Source organism: Oryx dammah, unplaced genomic scaffold (assembly GCF_014754425.2).
Source record: "Oryx dammah isolate SB20612 unplaced genomic scaffold, SCBI_Odam_1.1 HiC_scaffold_3, whole genome shotgun sequence".
NCBI classification, from domain to species: domain Eukaryota; kingdom Metazoa; phylum Chordata; class Mammalia; order Artiodactyla; family Bovidae; genus Oryx; species Oryx dammah.
The window spans coordinates 66,685,145-66,712,328 of record NW_024070187.1 but is presented as its reverse complement, the minus strand read 5'-3'; the positions used below and the strand labels follow the sequence as shown (position 1 = coordinate 66,712,328).

Below are 27,184 nucleotides of genomic sequence, written 5' to 3'. Positions count from 1 at the left end.
GGTGAGGTTCTCCAATCTTTTATATTGATCTGGATTATGTACATTTAATATTCACTGAGTTAATTACTTTTACATAACATTCTGATATAATTATTTATATGTAGACTGATAGATATATTTTACCTATTTTACTGTTTTTTTAAATTTAGTTATATTTGATGTACAATATTACACAAGTTACAGGTGTACAATATAGTGATTCACAATTTTTAAAGGTTGACTCTATTTATAGTTATACTATATTGGGTATTGGAGAAGGCAATGGCACCTCACTCCAGTACTCTTGCCTGGAAAATCCTATGGATGGAGGAGCCTGGTTGGCTGCAGTCCATGGGGTCGCTAAGAGTTGGATATGACTGAGCGACTTCACTTTCACTTTTCACTTTCAAGCATTGGAGAAGGAAATGGCACCCCACTGCAGTACTCTTGCCTGGAGAATCCCAGGGACGGGGAGCCTGGTGGGCTGCCGTCTATGGGGTTGCACAGAGTCAGACGCGACTGCAGTGACTTAGCAGCATGTCGGGTATATTCCCTGTGTTGTACAGTGTATCCTTGTAATTTATTTATACATAACAGTTTTTCCTTCTTAATCCCCTGCCACTGTATTACTCCTCTCCTCTTCCCTGCCCTGTTGAAAATCACTAGTTCTCTATATCTATGAATCTGCTTCTTTTTCGTTAGTTAGTTGTATTTTAGATACCACATATAAGTTATATTATTCAGTATTTGTCTTCCTCTGTCTGGCTTGCTTCACTTAGCATTATGTCCTCCAGGTCCATCCATGTTGTTACAAATGCAAAATTTCATTCTTTTTTAAGATTAAATAGTATTCCACATACACGTACATACATATATGCCACAGCTTCTTTATCCCTGCATCTGTTGATGGACACTTAGAGGGCACCTGCCATGCCCTCTTCCTGGCCATCTTCCCAACCCAGGGATTGAAACTGCATTGCATCTCATTATGGAGAAGGAAATGGCAGCCCACTCCAGTATTGCCTGGAGAATCCTGTGGACGGAGGAGTTGCACAGAGTTGGACACGACTGAAGTGACTTAGCATGCATGCATGCATTGGAGAAGGAAATGGCAGCCCACTCCAGTATTCTTCCCTGGAGAATCCCAGGGACAGAGGAGCCTGGTGGGCTGCCGTCTGTGGGGTCGCAGAGAGTCAGACATTACTGAAGCGACTTAGCAGCAGCAGCAGCAGCATGTCTCCTGCATTAGCAGTCAGGTTCTTTACTGCTAGCGCCACCGAGGAAGCCCTCCTCCTAGTATTGTTCAGTTGCTCAGCTGTGTCCGACTCTTGGTGACCCCATGGAATGCAGCACATCAGGCTTCCCTGTCCTTCACCATCTAGTCTAGTATACTCTAAGATAATTTTTATCTAATACAACCTAAATAAAATTGTACTGAAATCTTAATTTGAATTGTACTAATATATTTTCTGGGAATTGACACTTAAACGAATAAATGCTTTTATCTGTAAGTTTGTCCTTACCTTTGTTCAGGTCTTCTTTTTATGTTCTTTAAGAAGTTCTTATCGTTTCCTCTATGTAAGTCCTATGCTTCTTTATTAAATTTATACCTATGTATTTATATTTGTGAGTAAGTTTTTATCCATTTTCATTTCTACATGGTAGTTGCTAGTTAATAAATTTAATATCTTCTTTCTCAATATTTATAATAATGATTTCATTTTATTATCTTATTGCATTTACTTATTATCCTATAAACTTTAGAACAGAAGTGAATGGTAAGGCAAGAATCAGCATCTTTGTTTAGTTTCTGTTTTAATTGAAATAGATTTGGTGTTTTGAAATCTACAATGATATTTGCTGCTGGTGTATGGTAAATTTTTCGTTCCTTTTGTCTCTGCTGGATACCAGTAAATTTCTTTGTCAGCTAATAAAGTGTATGGGCCGTACAGCTATATGACTGTTTTAAAGTGTAATCCCAAGAGTGATGGAAGGAAATGCAGGCTCCGTAAGCCTTTCTTAGTTAGCAACCAATTAAAATATTAAGAGAAAGTCTGTTTTTTCTTGGTCTCTTTACATCTTATCAGCCTCAAGGGTATAAAGAACTCAGCCCAACTGTTTAGATTCTGCTCACTTTCTTGTAAGTCGAAGAAAAACGGGTACAAAACCATATGTAGTTATTTACCTCTCCCAGGCCCTGGGTCTAGGTACATTTACTGGATGAAACAACTGGGTATGTTTACTGTAGGATTCTGGTATTCATATACATTAGGTTAGCAGAAAGTTTGCTTGGTTTTTTCCATGAGCTGAATGAACTTTTTGGCCAACCCAATATTTTTACTTTACGGCTGTGCTGTGGTAGTGCCCAAGCTTACGTCTGGCCAGAGGAGAGTTTGCCACTGTGGGTTTTTCATTGGCAGTGAAAATTTTTTTGGGCAGAAGAACGGAGAACAAAAATGAAAACAACTTTTTTTGTTGCTTCTGATACCATACCCACAGTTGAGCTAAAACTCATTCATTTTTGGAGGGGGAGCAAAGCTTAGAGAGCTTCAGTATTTTGACCAAGGTTATAATGACACTCAGTAGCCAAGTCAAGTCTAGGGCTCTCATCTTCTGACTCTTAGATCTATACATATTTTTAAAATACTACGTTATTACTAATTTTATAGAATAGTTTCCTAGCCAAGATTCTGATTGTTCAAAAATAATAACCACAGGGAGATTCTGGCCGAGTAATGGATTATTTAGATGATAGGTCGTTTTTCTTCATCTTTATAGTAAACAATATTTCTGTGGTAGATTTAAAGTAAAAAAAAAAAAGTTGGAAATGTGCCAAAGATGTCATAGGAACTTCTATGTTTAGAAATTGTTTTCGATGGGAATAGTTTATCCTAGGATAAATAAACATTTTATGAACAGCTGTCCAAAGAACAAGCAAAAGTCTTATTTTTTCTCTTCATTGAAATTCATCCAGAAGCAAAATCTTTGGATTGAGTGGTGAGGAAAATAATTTCATTTACACAGAATAGACAAAGTATTTAGAAACAGGAGAATTGGAGAGTTTCTCCTATGAAGCAAAATAGACATTTTTCTTTGGGTTCATGAAAGAAGACAAATTCGTAAGGGTATGCCAGGTTCTAGATAAGAAGTTAATTAAGGTGTCAGTTGTCTTCTAATTATTTTGTGAAGGTTTGTATAAACTTGGAAGTATAAGTAAATGACAGTAAATGAGAAATTCCTGAAGATAATGAGTAAACCAGGAGTATTTGTTTCCAACAGATAATAAAATCTATTATAAAGCTACAATAATGAAAAGAATGGTACTGATACAAAACTGATTGTTGATGAGCAAAATGGAAAGCATATTTGAGTATGAATTTAGTTTATGATGTGAAAATTAGGGACAAAATTTTAGTAAAGATACTGAGAAGAACCAATTAAATGTTAAGGAAAAACTATCTTTATTGTGTAACACCTCAAAAAAATTCCAGTTGGACAGATTTAAATGGAGTAAATGAGACTAAAAGAGAGTTAAAAGTAAATAGTGTTAAATATATGTCTGATCAAAATGGGAATACTTTTTCTTTTTTAGCCTATTTTATGTAAATGAATTTGAAGATGCAACCATATTTGACTTGGGATAGTTAATCTAAGCAAATAGTACATTAATAATACAGACTTTTAAGGAGGAAAAATGGATATATCAAAATCTGGCAGTTTTAGAGGACATAAAGCCACTGATCTGAAAGTTCTTAAACTGAGGACTGAAGTTCACATTCCATCCAAATGAAACAATCGACTTTAATTAGAAGGCAGTTTCCTTGTTGTATGTGGACAATAACTTGATGTGATGTTTTGGATCTAGTTCCTTCCAGGAATTTTACCAGCTGGTTGATAAATTATTGGTGGCTTGAAATCATCCATAAATGGGAGTGATTGAACAATGGAAATTATCAAATGCTACAAATCAGGACTTTTTTTTTTTTTTAAAGAGGGCCATTTACCAGCTTATCACTTGAAATAAGATTTGGTTTGTTAGCATAAAATAAGATACTATGCAAAATGTCTTAATAAATATTAAATAATGTCTCCAAAATCATCAGCGAATGGTATCTGGTGTGAGGTTCTTATATTTATGAAGGAATTTTGAGGTATACGTTCCTTGCCTTTGGCTAAGTTGATTTCCCTTGTGGCTCAGGTGGTAAAGAATCTGCCTGCAATGTAGGAGACTGAGGTTTGATCCCTGGGTTGGGAAGATCCCCTGGAGAAGTAAATGGCAACCCACTCCAGTATTCTTGCCTGGAGAATTCCATGGGCAGAGGAGCCTGACGGCTTACAGTTCATGGGGTCACAAAGAGTTGGACACGACTGAGTGACTAACACTTTCACTTTCCTTGCCTTATGTAGCAAATTGTGTTTGTGCACTGAAGCCATCATATGATATTTTCATAATTTATCTCTTAACATGTTCAACATGCACATTATTTATATTTTCTTTTTTCCTCTTCAGAAATAATTGCTTTCAAATGTACAGTTTTGCTTTGGATAATTGGTAGAAAGATACACGAATCCAACTGGTCTCCCCAAAAGTTGAAATTTTCATTTATTCCCTAATACTGATTCTGCTACCTTTGTCTCTGTGTTCAATTTGTCTACCATGTAACCTGATTTGTGTTTTGATGTTTTAGTTTAATTGACTTAAAAATTGTTTTGTTCCTTTTTTCCTCTTAGCTTAATCCAAATACATTTTTGTTTTAAGCTTTGGCTTGGGCTGTTGTTTATTGTGGCTCTTCCCAGGCACCTTTGGTTCTAGCTGACAGGAATAGAATAGGCCTTTCTTTCTTTTCTGAAAAATTAATAGACTTTTTTTATAAAGAGCAGTTTCAAGTTTATAGAAACTTGAGCAGAAAGTACAGAGAGTTCCCATGTACCTCTTTCTCCTGCCCTCCCTGCTCTGCCCATTTTCCCTCCTGTTGACACTTTACATTAATGTGATACATTTGTTAAAATTGATGGACCTACAGGGACACATCATAATCACCCAAAGCCCATAGTTTACAGCTTCAGTCTTGGTGTTGTGCTTTATATGGGCTTTGACAATGTATAATGACATGTATCCAGCATTGCAGTATCATATAGAATAGTACCATACCCCTAAAAATCCTCTGTGTTCCACCTATTTATCCTGCCCTCCCTCCAGCCCCTGGCAGTCACTCATCTAAGTTGTCTCCATAGTCTTGCCTTTTCTAGAATGTCAAATAGTTGAAATCATACAATTGGAATATAGCCTTTTCAGATTGGCCTCTTTCACTTAGTAACATGTATTTAAGTTTCCTCCACATCTTTTCATGGCTATGTAATTCATTTCATTTTAGCACTAAACAATATTCCATTGTCTAGATGTACCACAGTTTGCTTATTCATTCAGCTACTGAAGGACATCTTGGTTGCTTCCAAGTTTTGACAGTTACGAATAAAGCAACTACAACCATCTGCATGCAGGTTTTTGTGTATATATGTTTACAACTCCTTTGGGTAAATACAAAAGAGCACAGTTGCTGTGTTCTCTGATAAGAATATAATTTTGTGAGAATCCTTCAAACTGTCTTCCCTTTTACATTCTCACCAGTGATGACAAAGAGTTCCTGTTGTCCCACAGGCTCACCACCATTTGTTGTCACTGTTGTGGATTTTGATCACTAGGATAGGTGTGTAGTGCTGTTGGCTGAAAAAAGAAAAAAAGTGCAGCCTAAAAACTGAAGATAGTGTTTTATTTGGCAGACTTGCTGAGGATGTAGGCCTGGGAGTTTATCTCAGATAGCTTTGAAGGACTGCTTCTAAGAGGTAAAGGAGGAGTCAGGATATATATTAGAGTTTTTACAACAAAAAGCCAGGTAATCAGAACATCAAAAGTTTACTGTTAATTAAAGAAAAGCAGACATCTGAAGTTAATGAACTTAGCAGTTTTCTATGTATGGGAAGATGGAAGCGTCTGGGCTTATTGAAATCATTCCTTTGATATGTACCTTAACTATCTAGGGCCAGTATGCTGTTTTTCTCCATCCTGACTCTCCTCAGAGTGCACACGTGAGGGGGTCTGCAGTGGCTGATGGCTTCATAACTACAAGTTCCTTTGCTTACTGATAAGCAGGTGACATTTTTCATCCAGAGTGGTACCTCGTCGTTGTCTTAATTTGCATTACTCTGAAGATGTATGATGTGGAGCATCTTTTCATATGCTTACTTGTCATCTGTATGTCTTCTTTGGTGTGCAGTCTGTTCAGATGTTTTGTCTGTTTTAAAACTGGATAGTTTATCTTCTTGCACTTTAAGAATTGTTATATATTTTGGATGCCAGATATGTGTTTTGCAAAGGTTTTCTCCTAGTCTGTGTATTTTCGTTCTGTTAACGATATCTTTTGCAGAGCTGAAGTTATTTTAATAAAGGCTTCAGTTTATCAATTTTTCTTTCATGGGTCTTGCTTTTAGTGTTGGATCTGTATAGTCATCACCAAACCCAAGAACCGTTAGATTTTCTCCTTATAATCTGGGAATTTTATTGTTTTGCATTTCATGTTTAGATCTGTGATCCATTTTGAGTTAGTTTTTGTAAAAGATGTAGGTTCTGTGTCTAGATCTATTTATTTTTATAGTATGCAAATGTCTAGTTCTTCCAATACCATTTGTTGAAAATTCTCCGTTTTCCACTGATTGCGTTTGCTCCTTTGTCAGAGGTTAGTTTCAGTTGACTCTGTGTGAGTCTATTCTGGGCTCTCTTTCTGTCCCACTGATGTCGTCATGTATTCTTCATCAGTAGCACACTGTCTTGTTCACTGTAGCATTAAAATAAGTCTTAAAGTTGAGTAGTGTCAGTCCTCCAACTTTGTTCTTCTTCAGTATTGTGTTGGCTATTCTGAGTTATTTGCCTCTTCATGTAAATTTCAGTCAGTTTGTTGATAGCCACAAAATATCTTGCTGGGAGAGGCTTGCTTTTTAAACTAAGAGTTTTGCTTATGTCTTTTAAAATAGATATTTTTGACTTTTGGTCTTGTTCAAAGGCCATTTACCTTATACCTTTTCCTTCTTAGGTCATCATCGAAATGTTTTATTATTAACAATATAAGTAAATAATTATTATAATAAATTGTGTAGTATTTTGTTACTTTTCTGTATTATATAAATCTCTACATAAATATGTATGTATAAGATTATGACCAAAGAGTAGTAATTTTTATGTCTAAAGACCTGGCCTTGGGCATGAGGGTGCTGCATGCAGTTTTCATGGACTCCACTGGGGTCTTTTAAAACTACATCTACTCACCCCTACTCATCTTTTTTAGGGCAGCTCAATCACTAAGAGTCACTGAATTTAGACGGAGTTATTATATAAAGTCGGGGAAGGCGATGGCATCCCACTCCAGTACTCTTGCGTGGAGAATCCCAGGGATGGAGGAGCCTGGTAGGCTGCAGTCCATGGGGTCTCAAAGAGTCAGACATGCCTGAGCAATTTCACTTTCACTTTTCACTTTCATGCATTGGAGAAGGAAATGGCAACCCACTCGTGTTCTTGCCTGGAGAATCCCAGGGACAGGGGACCCCTGGTGGGCTGCCGTCTGTGGGGTCGCACAGAGTCGGACACAACTGAGGTGACTTAGCAGCAGCAGCAGCAGCATTGTGTAGAGTGTTGCACGTAAAAATATAACGGAGTCAGAAAACAACAAGAACCACTGCTATAAAGTAATGAAATCAAACATGATTCAACTTAGGGTTTTTGTGTCTCTTCTTACATGTCTGTTCTCCTTCACTGAATTTAAATTTATCCTGTAAGGGAATAGGAGACTCATGAGCATGAAGAAGGTAATTTTTTTTTTTTTTTTAATGAAACATGCTAAGTACAATGTTATACAGAGCTCACTGTCTAAAAATACCAAACTTCCCTGGTGGTCCAGTAGGTTGACAATCTTCCTGCCAATTCAGGGGACATGGGCTCGATGATCCTTGTCCCATGGAAGATTCCACATTCCTTGGAGCAGCTAAGCCCATATACCACAGCTACTGAAGCCTGAGCTCCTAGAGCCCCTGCTCTGCAACGAAAAGCCACTGCAATGAGAAGCCCTTGCATTGCAACTAGAGAAAGCCTGCACACAGCAACAAAGACCCAGTATATTCATACAAATAAATAAATAATTTTCGAAGTGCCTTATTTACATTTTATTTGCACTTTATCTATGAGAATGGAGAAGGAAGAGGCTACCCTCTCCAGTATTCTGGCCTGGAGAATTCCATGGACTGTATATCCATGGAGTCGCAGAGTTGGACACAACTGAACGACTTTCACACATATCTATGAGAAAGAGTACACAGGCTAGCTTTTAATTTTTCTATCTTATTTTATATGTTAATCACTCAGGTCTTGCTTTATTCTTTTTATTATCAGAGATTAATTGATTTATATTCCAAGGATGTTTAATATGACATTGGGTTTTTACAACTTATAATTCAATGCCTGAATTGTGTTAAGAATTACACTCTTAACAGTTACGTCATTATTCTCTAGTTCAGTTCAGTTCAGTTCAGTCGCTCAGTCGTGTCCGACTCTTTGCGACCCCATGAATCGCAGCACGCCAGGCCTCCCTGTCCATCACCAACTCCCGGAGTTCACTCAAACTCACGTCCATGGAGTCGGTGATGCCATCCAGCCATCTCATCCTCTGTCGTCCCCTTCTCCTCCTGCCCCCAATCCCTCCCAGCATCAGAGTCTTCTCCAATGAGTCAACTCTTTGCATGAGGTGGCCAAAGTACTGGAGTTTCAGCTTCAGCATCATTCCTTCTCTAGTAGACATATGTAAAATTTTCAAATAACTTTAATAGCATGTAGAGAAATAGTACTATTTAGCTTCATAAAATATTTGACTCAAGCAGTCTGGTGACATCAGGTTAATCTAGTTATGTAGTAACTAACCTTCTTAACCCTGCTTAGAGTGACTATCCCTTTTTCTTAACTATTAGCAGAATATGAGAAAAATTCACATATCTTAGCCAAGCTGAACATTATAGTGAAATACACAATTGGGGGAAACCATTTTGGTACATAAAAAAAGTTATCTAATTTTTATTTATTTTAAAAATATCAGTGAAGTTAAATATTGTTTTCATGGTTATTGGCTTGTTTTATCTTTTGTAGCTTGTTTCTTCATCTTTTTTGTCCAGGTTTCAGTTCTGGTATGGGTCTTTTTCTAACTGATTTCATTTTGAGGTAAAACTGACTAACTTTTAAACACTAAAAATTTGATTTTTCTTTCAAGTTGAAGTATTTTGATGTTAGAATGTAATGCAGATATTTGGAAGATAGACCTTTATTTGGAAGATAAATATAAGTTTCCCTAAAACTTCTGGTTGTATTGGCAAATGTCTTAAAAACGTAGTTATGATACCTAGGCATATTTATTTATGCTTAACTTATGTTTATGCTTTTTAGGAAGTAGAAGACAGTAACGAGTTATTTGAGTGATCATTTTAATTAAAGTTTTTCTTTTTGAGAAGACTTTAAAAGTTAAAATGCATTAAAGTTATACCTCATCAAAGTCTACAGTTCAAGTGCCAAGATCTATTATAGACTTCTTATTTAAAACATTTATTATAAAGTTAAAGCCAAAGAAACTTTGTAACCCTCATATGACCTTATGAATCTTAATTACAGGAAAAGATATATTTTGCATCTACTACCATAAGTCAAAATTTTAAAAATGTTTTATCCTCATTTTTATTCCTAAAATGTAAATTCTAGAAACTGAGTAGCCTTTTTGACTATTTTATGATTCTCTACAGCTATCTAACATAATGTGGATATAAAATATAAAATATTCTTAATGATCCAAAATAAAATTTTTAAATTTAAGATCTTTTTTCCCCATAGTGACATTTGTTAACATATTCTCTCCTTTATAATATACAATGTTGGATCGTAAAACAGAGTAAACACGTCATTGTTTAAAATAAATAGCATACACTGTGTTCAAAGGACTGTGAATTTTATTTTGAACTCTTTTATATGATTTTAGTTCTAGAATATAATATATATTTTAATTTTATGTGATACAAAGATATTTATTTTATATGCAATATTAACTGTTTATAATGGTCTTTAGATTATTATTATTTTGAAAATATAAGCATCATGCATGACTAATTTGTAATCTTACCATTGGAGGAAAATATTCTGTACTATGCAAAAATAAGTAAACATAGATAATGGATAGGACATGAAAGTAAGCCATTCTTTGGCATTTATAAGTTCTGTCTTTCAAAAATATTTATTTTTTAAATTTGCAAATGATTTTTTTCTGAAGTGACTGCCCTCACCTGATTTTACATTACTTTCTAGAATTTTCTTTTGGAGTTACCACGGTCACTTCAGATATCTTGACATATGTTATGTTTGGTAGAGTAGGTTTTTTTGTTTTTTTAGTTGACAGAACAATTCCTTATGAGTTGGGAATGTATTTCTTTAGATTAAATTTATTGTCCTATGGTTATGTAACACATACATGAACAGAAAGTGTTTGAAAAATTGTGTTCTGCTTCCTATTTCAAGGAGGGAGTAATTTCTAGGACAGCATGTTGAAAGCGCAGTCTCTGGAGATCAGGTCAAGGTAGAGAAGTACATTTCTTACAGGTTTCTCCATGGATATTCTAGGCCAAAGGGGTTGTCACAAGCTGAAGTTAGAGAATGGGAAGGTCTGTTTGATGCAGCAGGTAGGAAGATCAAGGCAACTGGAGAAACTAGATAAAAGCCAGGTAGGCTGCCCAGGCATCAAGAAAACAGAACAGCTGCTCTTCTTAATGTCACACTTGGTTCGAGGTACTGTTTGCCAGGCACAATGTCATCTTGATCTCTCTTTTGAATGATCCAAAGAAAAGTCCTATGATTCATCGTGAATTGCTTGCCTGCTGTCAGTAGCAAGTCCACTAACATCTGACAGACCCTTCTCTTCTGTGCCATCATCATCCTCTTAGCACAAGCTGTGATCGTCTCACCTGGATTTTTTGTTGTGGCTCCCCGGATTCTACATTTGCCTTCATCTCATTCATTCTCCAGAGGAGCCAGGAATCTTTTAAAGAGAAGCCAGATCCTCTTCCTCTCCAAGTCATCACTTTGCACTGAATTTTAATTGCATTGAGAGTAATATCCATTTTCCTTATAGAGCTCTAAAACTTTGGTCTCTGACTAATGCTTCTAACTTCATCTCACATTGCCTTCCACCCCTGCTCCATCCCTTGAGCTTCAGCCATACTGGTCCTTTTTTGTTTTTCAAACATTCAACTCAACTTTGTACTTTCTGTTCCTGGTGCTTTGCCTTGCTTCTTCTTTTTCAAAATTTAGATGTGAGTTCAAATGTAGTTCGCTTTTTCAAATGTGTTTCCAGAGCATTCTCTCCAAAATAGTGTATTTTAACTTAACACAATTTGCATTTTATTTATTCACACGTATTTCCTTTGCTGCATACAACTTTGTTTAGAATTCATTCATTCATCCACTACGTATGTATTGTATCCCCAGTATATACCAGGCATTGTTCTAAGCACTTGGGATTCATCAGTGAACAAAAAAGACAAAAGAGAGTCTCCGAGCATATAGAATTCACAACAGCAGGGTGAGGAGAAAAATAGCACATAATAAATAAATAGTACATAATAAACATGATATATAATGAAGTTATAGTTATATTGGGCAGTATGTTAAACAGCAACAAGTGTAATAGAAAAAATAGAGTCTGGGAATACAGATTGGGAGATCTGGTTCGGGTTTAGGGGCAGGATGCATATTAAACCAGGTGGTTATGGTTGGCCTAATTGAGTTGATTATTAAAGTAGAGTTCTTTTGTTTCTTTTCTTTTAGCTTCAGCACCAGTCAGCAAAGTGAATAAGTACTGCACTTCTTCCAACTCTCATTCCACTTTGGGGAAAAAGAATATCATCATGTCAAGCATTACAATTGACCCAGATGTCAAGCCTGGTGAATATGTCATCAAGAGCCTCTTTGCAGAATTTGCTGTTCAAGCTGAAAAGAAAATTGAAGTTGTAATGGCTGAACCCTTGGTGAGTAGCCCTGACCTATAAACCTGAAATATTTTCTTGCCTTAACCATTATATTATAGATTTTCCAAAGAAAATAACATAGTTGGAAAATATTAAAGGAAGCCAATCTGAAAGGGTGTATACTGTATAATTCCAGCTATATGACATTCTGGAAAAGACAAAGCTATGGAGACAGTAAAAGATCAGTGGTTGCCAGAGGTTGGGCAGGGGTAGAGGTGGGATGAATAGGCAGACACGGGATTTTTGGGGTGGTGAATATGTCCTGTATGATACTGTAATGGTGATACACGTCATCATAGGGTTATCCAGACCCACCGTTGTGAACCACAGTGCAGTCTATAGAGTTTGTGTCATTAGGGTGTGTCAGTTATGAGTACGCCCCTCTAGTGCACATGTTGATAATGGTAGGGCCTATGCATGTGTGGGCACAGGGGAATACAGTAAATCTGTTCTTCTGCTCCGTTTCACTGTGAACCTAAAACTGCTCTAAAAAATAATGTCTTTAAAAAAAAATAAAGGGCTAGGTGATAAGTGGTCATCTAAAAAGCTGTACTGACTCTAGAATACACTTAGATGAGTTACTGCAGGTAACAAAAGAACAAAAATGATTTCACCAAGGGGAATTATTGAGACAGATAAAACATAAGAGAAAATGAAAGAAAATCTAAAATATTCTGTGAGTTGGTGATACGACAATAGCCAAACTTAGAACAAGTAAACGGCTTTGAATTTACAGTACATGAGGATACTTAAAAGCATGAGGAGCTCTACTTATGGTGAGGAAGAAGGAAGGAAAAAAAACAAGAACAAAGGTTTGGGTTGGATTCTAAAGTATTGTGATGACTGTTTTACGATAGATACACAGTGATGGGACAACGAGAATAGATGAAAGGCAGAGACTATTTAGCTGTTGTATAAATCCAGGCTGAAATGAAAAGAGTCTTGAATTAGGGCATTAGCAGTGGAAAAAAGTGAGATAAATACCAAAGGCAGAATCAGTAGAACTCGATGCACAATTAAAATGGAATAGGTGTTTTGAGTGAACATGAAGGGTTAAAGATTTTTGAAGTGTTCGAAAAGATGGTAGTGTGTTTACTTCAGTAAAGAAAACAAGAGTTTTATTGGGATAGTAAGGATGATTAAGATGTTTGTGTATGTTAAGCTTGAACTACTAGCAATCTAGACCATGTGGAATTATTTGGCAGCTGGAAATTCTTTTGGGGAATTTGCAGGAAACATAGATTTTGGCATCATCCACATGAGGGTGATGATTGAAGCCAAAACAGCGCATGATATCATCACGGGAAAGAAACTATAGAATGGCAGTATTATTGTCAGACAGTAGACGCAGAGTACAGTGAACACTGGGGAACAGGTTATTGGACTTGGAAATTGAATAGCCTGAGAACCGTTTCTGCAGGGTGAAGTAACTTTAGAAAGTAACTCTTGGGATTTGAAGGGAACGGATATGTGACGAATCAAGAGCATATTGGTAGATTACAAGTTGGGTGGTGATAATGAAGATGGAGGTAGAGGATGTAACAGCTGAAATGTATTTATTCCTTACGTAACTGAATTAGAGATACATGTTCACCACTGTTTTGAGACCCAGAGGGTCTGTTACTTGCCTGAGGCCCAAAGCCAATAAGCAGCAGAGCAAAGAGTTAGGCTTAACTCAACCTGCTGTCCTTTCTCAGAAGGAAGGAAGAAAGGAAGGGAAGAGAATAAAGATGACTTAAGAAAGGAGGGAAGAAGAAGGAAATACATGTTCTTAATTTTCTTAGTTAAGTAGGACTTACTGCTCATACTGTGATGGTCTGTGGGTGGGGTGCCTGGAAGCATCGAGTTTCTTTCTGATCTTTAAATAGAGGACACCTCTCTGAGGAAAGCGTCTGTGAAATCGTGAAATCATGTATTTGAGGTTTAAGAAATAAACTAACTAAAATGTGTATTTCAGAACTGTACATCTCATCATTAAGATATTCAGTTTAGTCATTCCATGATTGCTTTCTGCATTCAGTTCAGTTCAGTCACTCAGTCGCATCCGACTCTTTGCGACCTCATTAATCACAGCACGCCTGGCCTCCCTGTCCATCAATATTTATCCCAATGTATATATATATATACATGTATATAATATAAAATTCTGTTTTAAAAATTAGGATTATTTATAGATATGAAATAGTGCTTATAAGGTTTAATTAGAAAGGTACTTACTCTATAAAATGTTATTTTCTTCATCCATGGTCTGTGAATTACATGTTAGATTGCTTTACTGGCCTACTTAAATAGCATACAGTCAGAAAGGAAACCACTTTTAAACGATACATTAAAAAAAGGCTTATGGAGCATGATGATTATAGTTGATAATACTATATTGTTTAACTGAAAGTTGCTATGTACACCCATGGCAGACTCATGCCAATGTATGGCAAAACCAATACAGTATTGTAAAGTAAAAAATAAATAAATAAATAATAAAGAGCAAAAAAAAAAAAAAGTTGAATTTGTGTTCTCACTAAAAACAAAAAAGAAAGAAAGAAAAAGTGAATATGTGAGGTGATGGATGTTTTAATTAACTTGATCATGGGAATCCTTTCAGAGTATATATGTATTTATCACTTTGTATACTTGAAATATATTATACCTTTATTTACTCATATATCTCAATACAAACTTATAGAAAAGTAGAGATTATAGTATAGTGACCCCTCTAGACCCATCACGTGGCTTCAACAGTTTGCAGCATACACAGCACATTTTAAAAGCTCTTTTCCTATTTTATAAAATGTTTTGTAAAAAGCATGATGTAGTATGGTCCTGACAGCTCTAAAATGTCTTATATTCTTAAAGGAATATCAGTTTTGAAATATAAAACTCTTGAGAATAACATAATTAAAAGAATGTGAGTGAAATTACCTACTTTGAACGAGTCTATAATATGACAATTTTATATCTTGCTCTTTCCTTTTTCTACCAATGCTAGTATTACTGACCTAACTCAGGGTCAGATTCTGTCATGTTAGACCATTGCATTAGCCTTCTAACCAATCAAGCAGTAGTCCATCACCTTTCCATTTTCCTTGTTCTCACCAAACTGTCCCTCATCTACGACCCAAATAGCAGTATTATCACCTTCTTGCTTTAGAATTCTTGCTTCCTTTTCATTCCTATGTATTAAATTCAAGTTCCTGGGGGAGTCATTTCAGCCTCTTCAAAGCTTTGTTATAGTTTGTATGTTTCTTGATTCTCCTATCCTGATGTATGCTGTGACAAAAGTATTGGCTTAAAAGTATCCTCTGTATATTCTGTTGTTCTGATGTGTTTGTTTTTATTTTTCTCTTGATCTAAAATGCTTTTAACTCCTCTGTTTTTAAACCTCTACTCATCCTTGCAGCTTCCCACATGTTCCTTCTAACATAGTGATCCTTCCTGAAGTTAAATGAATCTGTGTTTTACCATAGTAATTTTGTTCACACTCCTAGATTCTGACATTGTCATATTATGGCTTATTGTTTACGTATTTATCTTTACTGATGTAAGCTACTTGATACCAGGTCTCTCTCTCCTCTTGTACCCGCAACACTGTCCTTGGTGGTAGGCTCTTAGTAAAAGTTTGTCATATAAATTGAACTTATTCTTGAGAACACTGCTGTGGCCTGCACCCTTATTTTCCTTCTCACAAAGCATAGTACCATTGTGTTAGACAGAGCTTCTAATATTGCTTTCAGAATAGACTGATGCTGACTATATTTTATTCATTCATTTAACAGTTCATTTCAGAAACACCCACTATGTAATTTAAAGTGAGATTATTGAGTTATAGTGAGTAGTGCTCAGGATTCCATTAAAAAATAGGTGTTTCTACCCCATCATCACACTTAAGAGAGAAGAGACATTCCTTCCTTCTCCTTCTGACACCCCAGGAAAATACACAAATGTTGTAGACTCTGACTGCTCAGGATAAACACTGGCTGAGAAAATCCGCATCATATTTTATTGATTTTACCACCAACACTCCTATGTGTGCATGCTAAGTTGCTTCAGTTATGTCCGACTCTGTGCAACCCCATGGACTGTAGCCCGCCAGGCTCCTCTGTACATGGAATTCTCTAGGCAAGAATACTGGAGTGGGTTGCCATTTCCTCCTCCAGGGAATCTTCCCAACCCAGGGACTGAACCTGCGTCTCTTCTATCTCCTGCACTGGCAGGCCAGTTCTTTACCATTTGTACCACCACATCCTATGTACCAGCATAATTTCTTCCTGTCTAAATCAGATCTCTGCCAGCTCTGTTTCATTTATGTCCAAGTCTAAGTAGATGGTGTATCATCTACCCAGCATCACAATTAGATAAATGAAAATACATTTAATCTAAAATTGTCACAATGTTTTTATTATAGTCTCAAATTCGTTTATTATGATCTCATTTGTTTTGAAATGTATTTTGTATCCTTTCCAGTAATAAACTGCCTTTCAAGATGACTCTCTCAAGTTCCCGAATGAAACTCTCATTCTGTTTCAAAGAAAATCCCGAATGCTCAAGTTCCCGAATGAAACTCTCATTCTGTTTCAAAGAAAATAGTATCAACAAATTGTTACATACAAGGAGCCTAAAGTGTCTCATGGTCAGATGGACAGTAGGTTACATGGAAAGTTAGAAGCACCCACGTGAAAGAATTCTGTTAAAAGAATTTAATCAACCACTAAAATGAGAGAACTGGCCTTTTCATTCTTATATTAGAACTCATAATAAAAGGAAATTAAGGAAGCTGAAAGATTCAAAGTTTAGCTGAGCTTGACTTCAGCCATGATTTCATTTTTATCTTGGAAGATTCAAAAAGGAAGGGCAACCATTGATTAAAATTTCAGCTTGTAAGCTATGTAATCCAATACCTTAGGTTTCTTTATTCCTAAAAGGAGGTAGATCAATCCTGGATAGTTGATCCAAGCACATTTGTGCTTATTTGTCACTGTTATTAGATTGCCAGTGACCTATAAAGAAGATGGGGAAAAGGGCTTTAACCAATCACCTGCTAATATAGACTGTATGTGTTTAGTTTAGGACCAGCATTTTTACAACTGTGCACTATCCACTGTTTTTTGATAGTATTAAATATCTTTGTATTTTAAAGAGTTTCTGGTCTCGCATTTTTCTGTTAGTTTCCCCCCTTCTCCTCACATGTTTATTGTTACATGGTATATATTATTTATTATGATTGAGGCATTGAACAGCTGATTGGAAGCCCCATCTTCATGGAGGGGCCTTTTTGACTGTGGTCTTTAGTGTGTAGTCATCTGAACCATCAATGTCAGCTCTTTAGCTGGGAGCTAGTCAGAATCTCCTGAGAGGGGTGCTTCAGTAGCCCGAATGAGAAGGTGTAGGCTTGGCTACTAACATGCAGGGGATATAGAGGCAGAAGATAACTGTTTTTTTTTGTTTTTGTTTTTTTTTTTTACTATTTAGCATATACTTTTTCACTTAAGCTCCCTGTCTTCAGGATGATACCCTGTCTTCAAGTGTAGAATCCCAGCTGACATCTCTGTTTTGCTCTTTGCTAAGAAGGGCAATTCCTCCATGCACAAGATGGAGAGACGGCCAACTTGCTAAGTAAGAGTGGGTGAAGGGAGTGAGAGGTAGGGTTTAAACTTTACCTAAACATTCCACCAACCTCTTTTTTTTTTTTTTTTAGTTTTCTCTTTTTAATAAAAAGCCTATAAAACAGGTCAATACAGTACCAGCCCTCCTATTTTTTAAATTTTTTTGGCTGCTCGGAGTCTCCATTGTGGCACACAGGCTTTTTCTCTAGTTGTGGCACATGGGTTTAGCTGCCCCACGATATGTGGGATCTCAGATCCTCTACCAGGGATTGAACCTGTGTCCCTGCATTGCAAGATGGATTCTTAACCACTGGACCACCAGGGAAATCCCTCAACATTCTTATTTTAACTTCACCTTCATCCACACTTTCATAGTACTGAAGTCCTCCAATTCTGAGTCTTTGGGGAGTTCCAAGGTACTGACTGGATTATCTTTTCCTCACTTTGCATGGCAAGCTCAGTCCCTTCCCTCTGATTGTGACTCAAATGTCATCTTCTCAGTGGTCATTAGGAAGTCCCCACCTCCATTGCAGCTTCCTATCCTAAAGTCTAAGATAATGTGTATTTTCTTTGCTCTGTCATTGGACTTTTTAATCTACAATAATAGGGATTGTTTAGTAGGACAGAAGGCCATGTTTAGTTGCAGATTATTGAAATATTTCAGTATCATTGTTACACTGTCAAAATTTTTTCAGTAAGCCCTCTTGCTTTTCCTGGAAGCTACATGTTGCTGCTGGTACTCTGCACACAAATACTAGTTAAAGGGTCAAATTAGAGTATAAGGGATTGTGAACTTTAGATTCATTATTAATATATTCTGTTATTTTAAAATAATGACATTGTAAAAAGTGAAAATAGTTTTAAAGGTTATGTAATAACAATAGTGATCCTTTCATTTTTTATCAAGGTAATCACTATCTATAGTTTCAGTTTACTATTTTTCATGTCTGTTATTTATCAATCTCTGTAGCACTTTCCACCTGTAAAAAAGAAAAAAAAACACACCCATGAGATTTTATATACATATATTTTTTCTGTACCTATTTTTATTTAAAAAAATCAGAGATTGTTCTATTGTCAGCCCATATGTGTTTGTCTCATTCTTTCTAACAGTTGAATACTACTTCACTTAGAGAAAATACTATAAATTTTCTTATACCACTCTCTATGGATAAGCTGTTTGGGACTTACCCCAATTTGAGGTCACTGCAAAAAAAGATAGTTTAGTGTTAGTTGCTCAGTTCTGTCCCACTCTTTGCGATCCCATGGACTGTAGCTCACCAGCCTCCTCTGTCCATGGAATTCTCCAGGCAGGAATACTGGAGTGGATTGCCATTCCCTTCTCCAGAGGATCTTCCTGACCCAGGGATTGAGTCCAGGTCTCCTGTGTTGCAGGCAGCCTCTTTACTGTTTGAGCTACCAGGAAGACAACAGCAGAAAAAGATAGTACAGTAAATATTCTTACATGTAAGTCTTTGCATTCATCTATATGTGAATATAGAGAATAATTTGGATGGCCATAGCACTCTGAATGCACCCAGATCTCATCTGATCTCAGAAGCTAAGCAGGATTGGGCCCAGTTAGTTCTTGGATGGGAGAATAACTTGTATTCTTTTTAGTTGTCATGTTAATGGGTTGCAGATACTATAAGCATGTTTTTAAATAGTTTATCTTTTCAAAGTCTCATATTGAAAGTACATCTGCTTGAGCAATGATTAGGCTGTCCTCAACCATATTATAATCAAACTGAGAGATTAATACAAAGTCCTTGATTAGTAATCTGTATTTAGTGCAGTACACTTTAGTTCAGTTCAGTCACTCAGTCGTGTCTGACTCTTTGCGACCCCATGGACTGCAGCATGCCAGGCCTCCCTGTCCATCACCAACTCTTGGAGTTTACTCAAACTCATGTCCATTGAGTCGGTGGCACCATCCAACCATCTCATCCTCTGTCATCCCCTTCTCCTCCTGCCCTCAGTCTTTCCCAGCATCAGGGTCTTTTCCAACGAGTCAATGCTTTGCATCAGGTGGCCAAAGTATTGGAGTTTCAGCTTCAGCATCAGTCCTTCCAATGAATATTCAGGACTGATTTCCTTTAGGATGGACCGGTTGGCTCTCCTTGCAGTCCAAGGGACTCTGAAGAGTCTTCTCCAACACCACAGTTCAAAAGCATCAGTTCTTTGATGCTCAGCTTTCTTTATAGTCCAGCTCTCACATCCACACATGACTACTGGAAAAACCATAGCTTTGACTAGATGGACCTTTGTCAGTAAAGTAATGTCTCTGCTTTTTAATATGCTGTCTAGGTTGGTCATAACTTTCCTTCCAAGGAGTAAGCGTCTTTTAATTTCATGGCTGCAGTCACCATCTGCAGTGATTTTGGAGTCCAAGAAATTAATGTTTTTTAACTGATAGTGACATGAGTATTTCGCATTCAAACATCATTTCTGAGTTCTTATTAGGTAAAAAACAGCTAAGTCTCATTTTTGTTTTAGGGAAAACTCTATGAGGGTATCAAATGTTCAGAAATCTTTGAGAAAGTGTGAGTTTATTGAGAAATGAAAAATGTTGAGTGTAAGAAAACAGTGTGAATGTTTCTGGAAAAGTTAATTGCTCTCTTTTAGTCTTCTTGGTCATTACTTTATTTTATAAATACCCTATGGGGTAATGAACTATGTAGATCAGCGTTCCTCAAAATATTACTGAAAACCTTTCAATTTAGTATTACAGTGAAAGAGGGATCAAGTGAGGGGGATCAAGTAAGTCAAGTAAGTTGGGAAGAAACAGCTTATTCTCTCTTCTACACCACCCCTAGCCCAGGTTTCAAATACACAGTTCACATTAGGAGAGCTCAGTAATTTTCAAACTTTTCAGATACTTACAGAAGCAGTGTTCTCTTGAACTTGCTGTGAGACTTAGAGCTAGTTAATTGGGCATACATATTATTGGACAGTATCATTATCGTGTTGCATGTTTATCATGCATGCTGCTGCTGCTAAGTCGCTTCAGTCGTGTCCCACTCTGTGCGATCCCATAGACGGCAGCCTACCAGGCTCCCCCGTCCCTGGGATTCTCCAGGCAAGAACACTGGAGTGGGTTGCCATTTCCTTCTCTAATGCATGAAAGTGAAAAGTGAAAGTGAAGTTGCTCAGTCGTATCTGACTCTCAGCGACCCCATGGAGTGCAGCCTACCAGGCTCCTCCATCCATGGGATTTTCCAGGCAAGAGTACTGGAGTAGGGTGCCATTGCCTGCCAGGGTCCAGCCCCGGTGGATCCAGGGTGATTCGAAGGGGGGGGGACGGCGTCGGCGTCTTTGGAAAAATACATATTTAATTACAGATATAGAGAGAGATTAGAAACGGATAGTGTAGTAGGAGAATTAGTGGAGAAAAGAGGCTGAATTTCAGCCAGAGAAACGGGAGCAAGAAAGAAGTGACATGGTGGAATCGGTCTTTCCGGAAACTGATCCGATTTCTTTATTTTGGGGTTTGCTTATATACCTTTTGTTACACATAGGGATGAATACAGAGTCACGCGGGGGTCTTAGGGATATTACATCATCTTCTGGCCATGAGTGAGACCTGCTGACATTCTATGGTCCTTTCTTTCTGATAACCAAAAACCTTATTTCTTCCAAGGGTGTTTTTTCTTAAACCAGGCACCACCCTCCAGATAAAGTTGCATTCCTATAGGGTGAGGGTGTAGTGAGTTACAATCAAGAAAGGAATTTATTTAACCCAAGGTTAACAGGATTAATCTTAAAGGTTAATTCCTATCTCTCCTATATGCTTAAAGGTTAATACTTATTTCTCCTATATGCTAGTTATATTCATTATAAGGGCAGGGAATATGGAGATTTAGCAACAAACATCAGCCCAACAAATGAAAAACCCTTCACCAATATAATTCCTAACCAACTCACTATACTAATAATTTCTAACTCTCCAAAAGAATTTGCCTTTAGTAAGTCTAAAACATCTTGTGCCTCTCAGATTTGGAGGCTGTAAACAATCACATGTGGCCGGGTGAACCTATACAGGCGGGCTAGATAACCTTCAGAGGAGTCCTTAAGCTGAAACACTCTTGTCATGCCCAGGAATTTTTATTGCCTTGGAGCTGCAAGTTAACTCCTTCTCCAAGGGAAACGGTTATGGGGGAGAGCCCCCCGTAAAGTCAGAGGCGTAGGCGAGAGCATAAAACAGACTCTGGTTTTGGGGTTAGATGCTCGGGAACAGGGGGTTTTCTGAGGCTTGATCACGCCTTTGCGTATGCCAAGCCTCTTTCCTCATGACCTTTGCCATGGGTGGAGTTCCTCACGCTGGCCCCCAACAATTGCCTTCTCCTTTATCGTGTATAGTAGTTGGTTTTAGAGAGAGAAGACTTGTCTGCAAGATAATTACCAAAGTGTGCTTAGCATTTAAAGACTCAAGTGCCAAGGACATACCAGAAATCATTTGCCTATTAAGAAAGTCAAGTGGCATAAAACCAAAATTGAAAGAGACACACGTATCCCATTGTTCACTGCAGCACTATTTACAATAACTAGAACACGGAAGCAACCTAGATGTCCATTGACGGATGAATGGATAAAGAAGTTGTGATATATATACACAATGGAATATTACTCAGCCATAAAAGGAACACACTTGAGTCAGTTCTAATGAGATGGATGAACCTAGAACCTATTATACAGAGTGAAGTGAGGTCTGAAAGAGAAAGATAAATACTCTATTCTAATAAATATATATGAAATCTAGAAAAATGGTACTGAAGAATTTATTTACAGGGCAACAGTGGAGAAACAGAGAGAACAGACTTATGGACTTGGGGAGAGGGGAGGAGGGGGTGAGATGTATGGAAAGAGTAACATGGGAACTTACATTACCATATGTAAAATAGATAGCTAACGGGAATTTGCTGTATGGCTCAGGAAACTCAAACAGGGGCTCCATATCAACCTAGAGGGGTGGGACTGGGAGGGAGTTTCAAAAGGGCGGGGATATATGTATACCTATGGCTGATTCATGTTGAGGTTTGACAGAAAACAGCAAAATTCTATAAAGCAATTATCCTTCAATAAAAATAAATTAATTTAAAAAAAAGAAAGTCAAGCAACATAAAATTCAAGTATTTTACCGACTCCAAATAAATTAGTTAGAAACATGATTCTCTGATAGTCAGATTAGGAATTTTTCAGTGACAAATATGTTTGTGAGTTTATTTTCATGAAGGTGAGTCATAAATGAGAGAAGGAAATTGAGACTCTTAGATAGATAGCTTCAGTTTTTCTCTAAATTCTGAAATTCTAAATTTAAAACTCCGGGAGTTGGTGATTGACAGGGAGGCCTGGCATACTGCGATTCATGGGGTCGCAAAGAGTTGGACATGACTGAGCAACTGAACTGAACTGAACTGAACTGAAATTTAAAATTCTAAAAATTCTAAATTCTCTAAATTTCTAAATTCCAGTTGAAGAATGGCATTGGTTTTTTATGATACATATTTCAGGTAAAAATTCAATAAGAAAGCCTAATGTAGAAAGTTTAGAAAATCATCCTAAAGAATCTCAATAAAAGAATCAGTTGTAATAGATTTGAACATAATCTGAGACACCTCTCACATTCAGTAAGTTAAATAATTCTATGTGGAATAGGAAGCAAGAAAAGTAGATAGTAAGGCTGACAGAAAGGGTCACGCTGTGTATGCTCTTCTAAATTAATTAAATTTTGTTTGTATTAGCATATCAGCACCTTTCCTTAAAACTAATTAATTACAAAAGAAAATTAATTACAAAGAAAGCAAAACCAACTTACAAATCTCAACTGTTTAATATATGTAAAATTTCTAATATTTTGCATACACTTTTTTTTCAATTGCAGGAGAAGCCATTATCTAGATCTCTTCAGAGGGGTGAAGATCTTCAGTTTGACCAGGTATGCCAGTATTTTTTTTTCTTTTTTTTTTCCTGAAAAGAAAATGTTTATCCTAACAGTCTGATCCAAATATACACCCAGTATTAAGAAATTTCTATATTTTGATTAGTGGCCCTATATATCGTTATACACTAGATTCTGTCTGGAGCTGAGAGTCTGTTTTATATAAATATATACATATATTTTATACACACACACAAAGATACCTGACCAAGGACGAAACCCAGGTTACCAGCATTGGAAGCATGGCATGCTAACCACTGGACTGCCATGGAATTCCTTGGTAGTTTGTTTTTTAACAAAACAAATAGAATGAGTTATGAGCTGTAAACTTTATTGATATCTGTTTATTAAATATTTTAAAACTTTGCTTTTCATTGGTACTCTCTTTACTGTGCCCTTTGAAAATTTTCAGAAGGTTTCCAATTATATCTCTCAATCTTTCCTTGTATACAATTTTACATATTTGACCTCTTAACATTTACTGTTTTTCCTGTTGGGGCTTCAGAACCTTTATATTGAAGCATCTAGCCTGGTTTTCTCCCTTTCCACCCCCTTCTAAAGGCAGAGCCAGAGACAAGGACTGGGTTCTAGAAAGAGATTCTAGGAAGGAGACTTGAGAGAGTGATGCAGGGGAAAAGGAAGAATTGATAGAGATCACTGCTCTGGGCACTGGGGGTTCATTCCATTCTGAGAGCTCTCGAGAATGTTGCCCATACTTGTCTGTCTGATGAATGGAGGGCTGCAGCATTTATCTGCAGTCCCCTCTGCAGCAGTTGTGGGTTGTCCTAGGACGCACTGACTACCCCCTGTACTCAGACTTGTAGCTGTGCTTGTGCAAAGATCAAGGGGAATGCCTGCGTTAGAAAGCCAAAGAAGCTTAAAAAGAAAATATACAATGGCTACCCCCCCCACCCCCAAAATAATCCCCAAACCAGAAATCTTTATAAAGAATACTAATATCTAAAATTTAGTGGTATTTTTCTAATGTCAGTTCTTTCCTCTTGCTAATATTGAATATTTGATCAAGTGTTATTTTTATCATAATTATGTCTGCTCAATAATTATTTCATTATATACTGATTGTCTGCAAAACTCAATAACTGAGATCAGCTTTCTGTTGCCACCTAGTATTCCTGAGCTACTTTTCCCATAATTAGGTATCTAGGAAATAGAAGTTAATGCTCGTGTTAGTCTGCTTGATTAGATAGAGATGACTGGTTAGAATTACTTGGTGGAGGTGTACCAAATACTGTGTTTCTAGATCCTGCTCCAGTTCTGCTGACCAAGAGTGGTGCTCTGGCACCTGTATTTTACAATAACTCCCTAGGTGATTCTGATGCATACACTTAGTAAATAGCTGCTGGTCTAAGAGGAAGCTATAAATAAGAAGGCTTTTGTTATGGTAATAATAAGATCACTTCATACAGCCCTTTTCAAATCTTAATGCCATAACAGAAGATGCTAAGTACTAGTTATTATTAATGTATTACTAATATTTTAAAGGTAATCTAAAGTATTTTAGATTATTCAAATCTTGAATCTATTTAACTAATGATGAATGAATGATCAGAATTTTAAACTTATTAAGCCATATTTTAAGGAAATTTTCATTTCTTTTCTTATGTAAATGATTAATAAAACTAAATTATCATGCCCAATAGCTTGATTCTTTTTTACAATAAAAGCTATGTGTGAAATAAGCTGCTTTTATATATTTACAGTAGCAGATGATGTTTTATTGTTCCTTCTCTAAATATTAAGAGATTTCCTTTGATTGATAGTATTCATTGTTAATGAAATATAAAGTTTCAAAATGTTTAAATAAAATTAGAATCTTGTTTTTATTTTAATTTTCTAGATTAGAAACTATTCACCTGTCAGGTTATGATAATTTATAAATCATAAATGGGTGATTAAAGGAAGACAGATTATAAAAAGAGAGAAGAATGCACAATCAACCTGTTTCATTCTTTGTTACATGAAAAATATAAAATATTAGGAAAAATAAATGTTTAATTCCTAGAGGTAGCCATTTATCTTCATTAACTGACACTTCCTACAGTTGTGGAACTGAGTGAGACGTTGAGTATCCCTGCAGCCGGTAGTTTGTTTAGTTAACTCAAACAAAGTGAAGCATGTTTCACTGTATGCTAATTTTAAAACACTAATTTTATGAACAATGGATTGAATCAGATACAGTTTCTTATGAAGAGAATATGTTTTTTCTCTGGATCCTCAAGATGAAGAGTGACCTTACGAATGACTAATGGTAGCTGGTGTACCTCTTACCACCACTACAGGCAAGCTGGGTTCATTCATGAAATGAATCTGATAAAGCTAACCTACAGTTCAGATAGTTTAAGGGATGCCTCAAATTGAGTGGCAGGCATCCGGCTCACTCCATTTATTTTTATGCTGTCCATTTATATATTTTGAGCTTGAAAAGCATGTATATAACACATTTCTAATATGTTTATTTGTGAGTATCACAAATTGTGTAATTATAATTCTCTGTTCCGTGTCATAGCAGCACAGAGGCAAGTGGAGCTTTTCCCATAGTTCTAACTGATATGGTCTTCTCTGTTTCTGCATCTCTTTATCCCTTCTAGCGGTAACATTTTAGAAGATTTCATTCACATGAGTAGAGAGGAACTGGCCAGGAAAAGGAAACAGGTGTGATTGTTTCATGTTGTGTGTAACAGTACACCGAGAGGTGTCATGAATATAATCAGGGATGTTACTGACAGTCATGTTTTTACACGAGTAGCATATGGAGGCAGGTAAAGGGTGGAAAGCCACTGAACTAAACTGCAAGGATTTGGGTAAATTTTAATAGTCAGTGAAATGTAACTCACTATACTTTATTACTTGGCTAGACTCCCAGCCCTTATTTTTATTTTGAAACACAGTTATTGCTCTTGAATTACGATGTTTCATGTTAATTTATTCCAGAAATATTGCTCATTTCTAAGTGATTGCAAGTAGAGTTAGAAGTGCGGCACTTTGATGTATTTTATCTTTGGCAACATCTTGTGTTTTCAGTTGATAAGCTCTATGAGCTCAGTAGCAGAGCACTGTCTCCCTTCCTTACTCCGCACCTTGTTTGACTGGTACAAACGCCAGAACGGAACTGAAGATGAATCGTATGAATATAGGCCTCGGTCTAGCACAAAATCTAAGGGGTAAGTGGCACATTTTTTCACTTTTCTGTCTGGGCTTGAAGTACTTCCAATGAAGAGGCTATAGTGTTATCAGGTGATGATTGTTATTGTTTGGTTACTTTTGTGGAACAGGTAACAGAGGGAAAAGATGTTCACACTTAAACTGTGAATCAAGTGAAGGTAGCAGTTAAAGTAGGTGCCGCCCTACGGGAGTCGCCACTGGAGCTAGCTAGTCTTGCCAAAATGCATTTCAAGAAAGCTGTCTCTGTGGTGCAATGAGGAGCTTAACAGTCATCAGCAAAGTTAGAAAAATATCCAAAGAAAGTCTTGTTCGTATGGTTTGTGAAGGGAAACAATTGTGATATTGGAAGACTGCTCAAACCTTATATTCTTACACTTGAGACTCT

General features: G+C 36.7%; 1 protein-coding gene across 6 annotated transcripts in view; it reads left to right on the top strand.

Moving 5' to 3' along the window:
• The window catches only part of FRYL (FRY like transcription coactivator), a 263,407-nt gene that overhangs the window by 109,724 nt on the left and 126,499 nt on the right, over positions 1 to 27,184 (top strand). For all 6 annotated transcript variants that reach the window (XM_040238172.1, XM_040238170.1, XM_040238168.1 and 3 more), the window contains exons 4-6: positions 11,879 to 12,078; positions 23,560 to 23,613; positions 26,659 to 26,798. In XM_040238172.1, coding sequence (XP_040094106.1) covers positions 11,959 to 12,078; positions 23,560 to 23,613; positions 26,659 to 26,798 — 314 coding nt within the window. In that variant the 5' untranslated portion in view covers positions 11,879 to 11,958. The remainder of the gene's footprint in view (positions 1 to 11,878; positions 12,079 to 23,559; positions 23,614 to 26,658; positions 26,799 to 27,184) is intronic.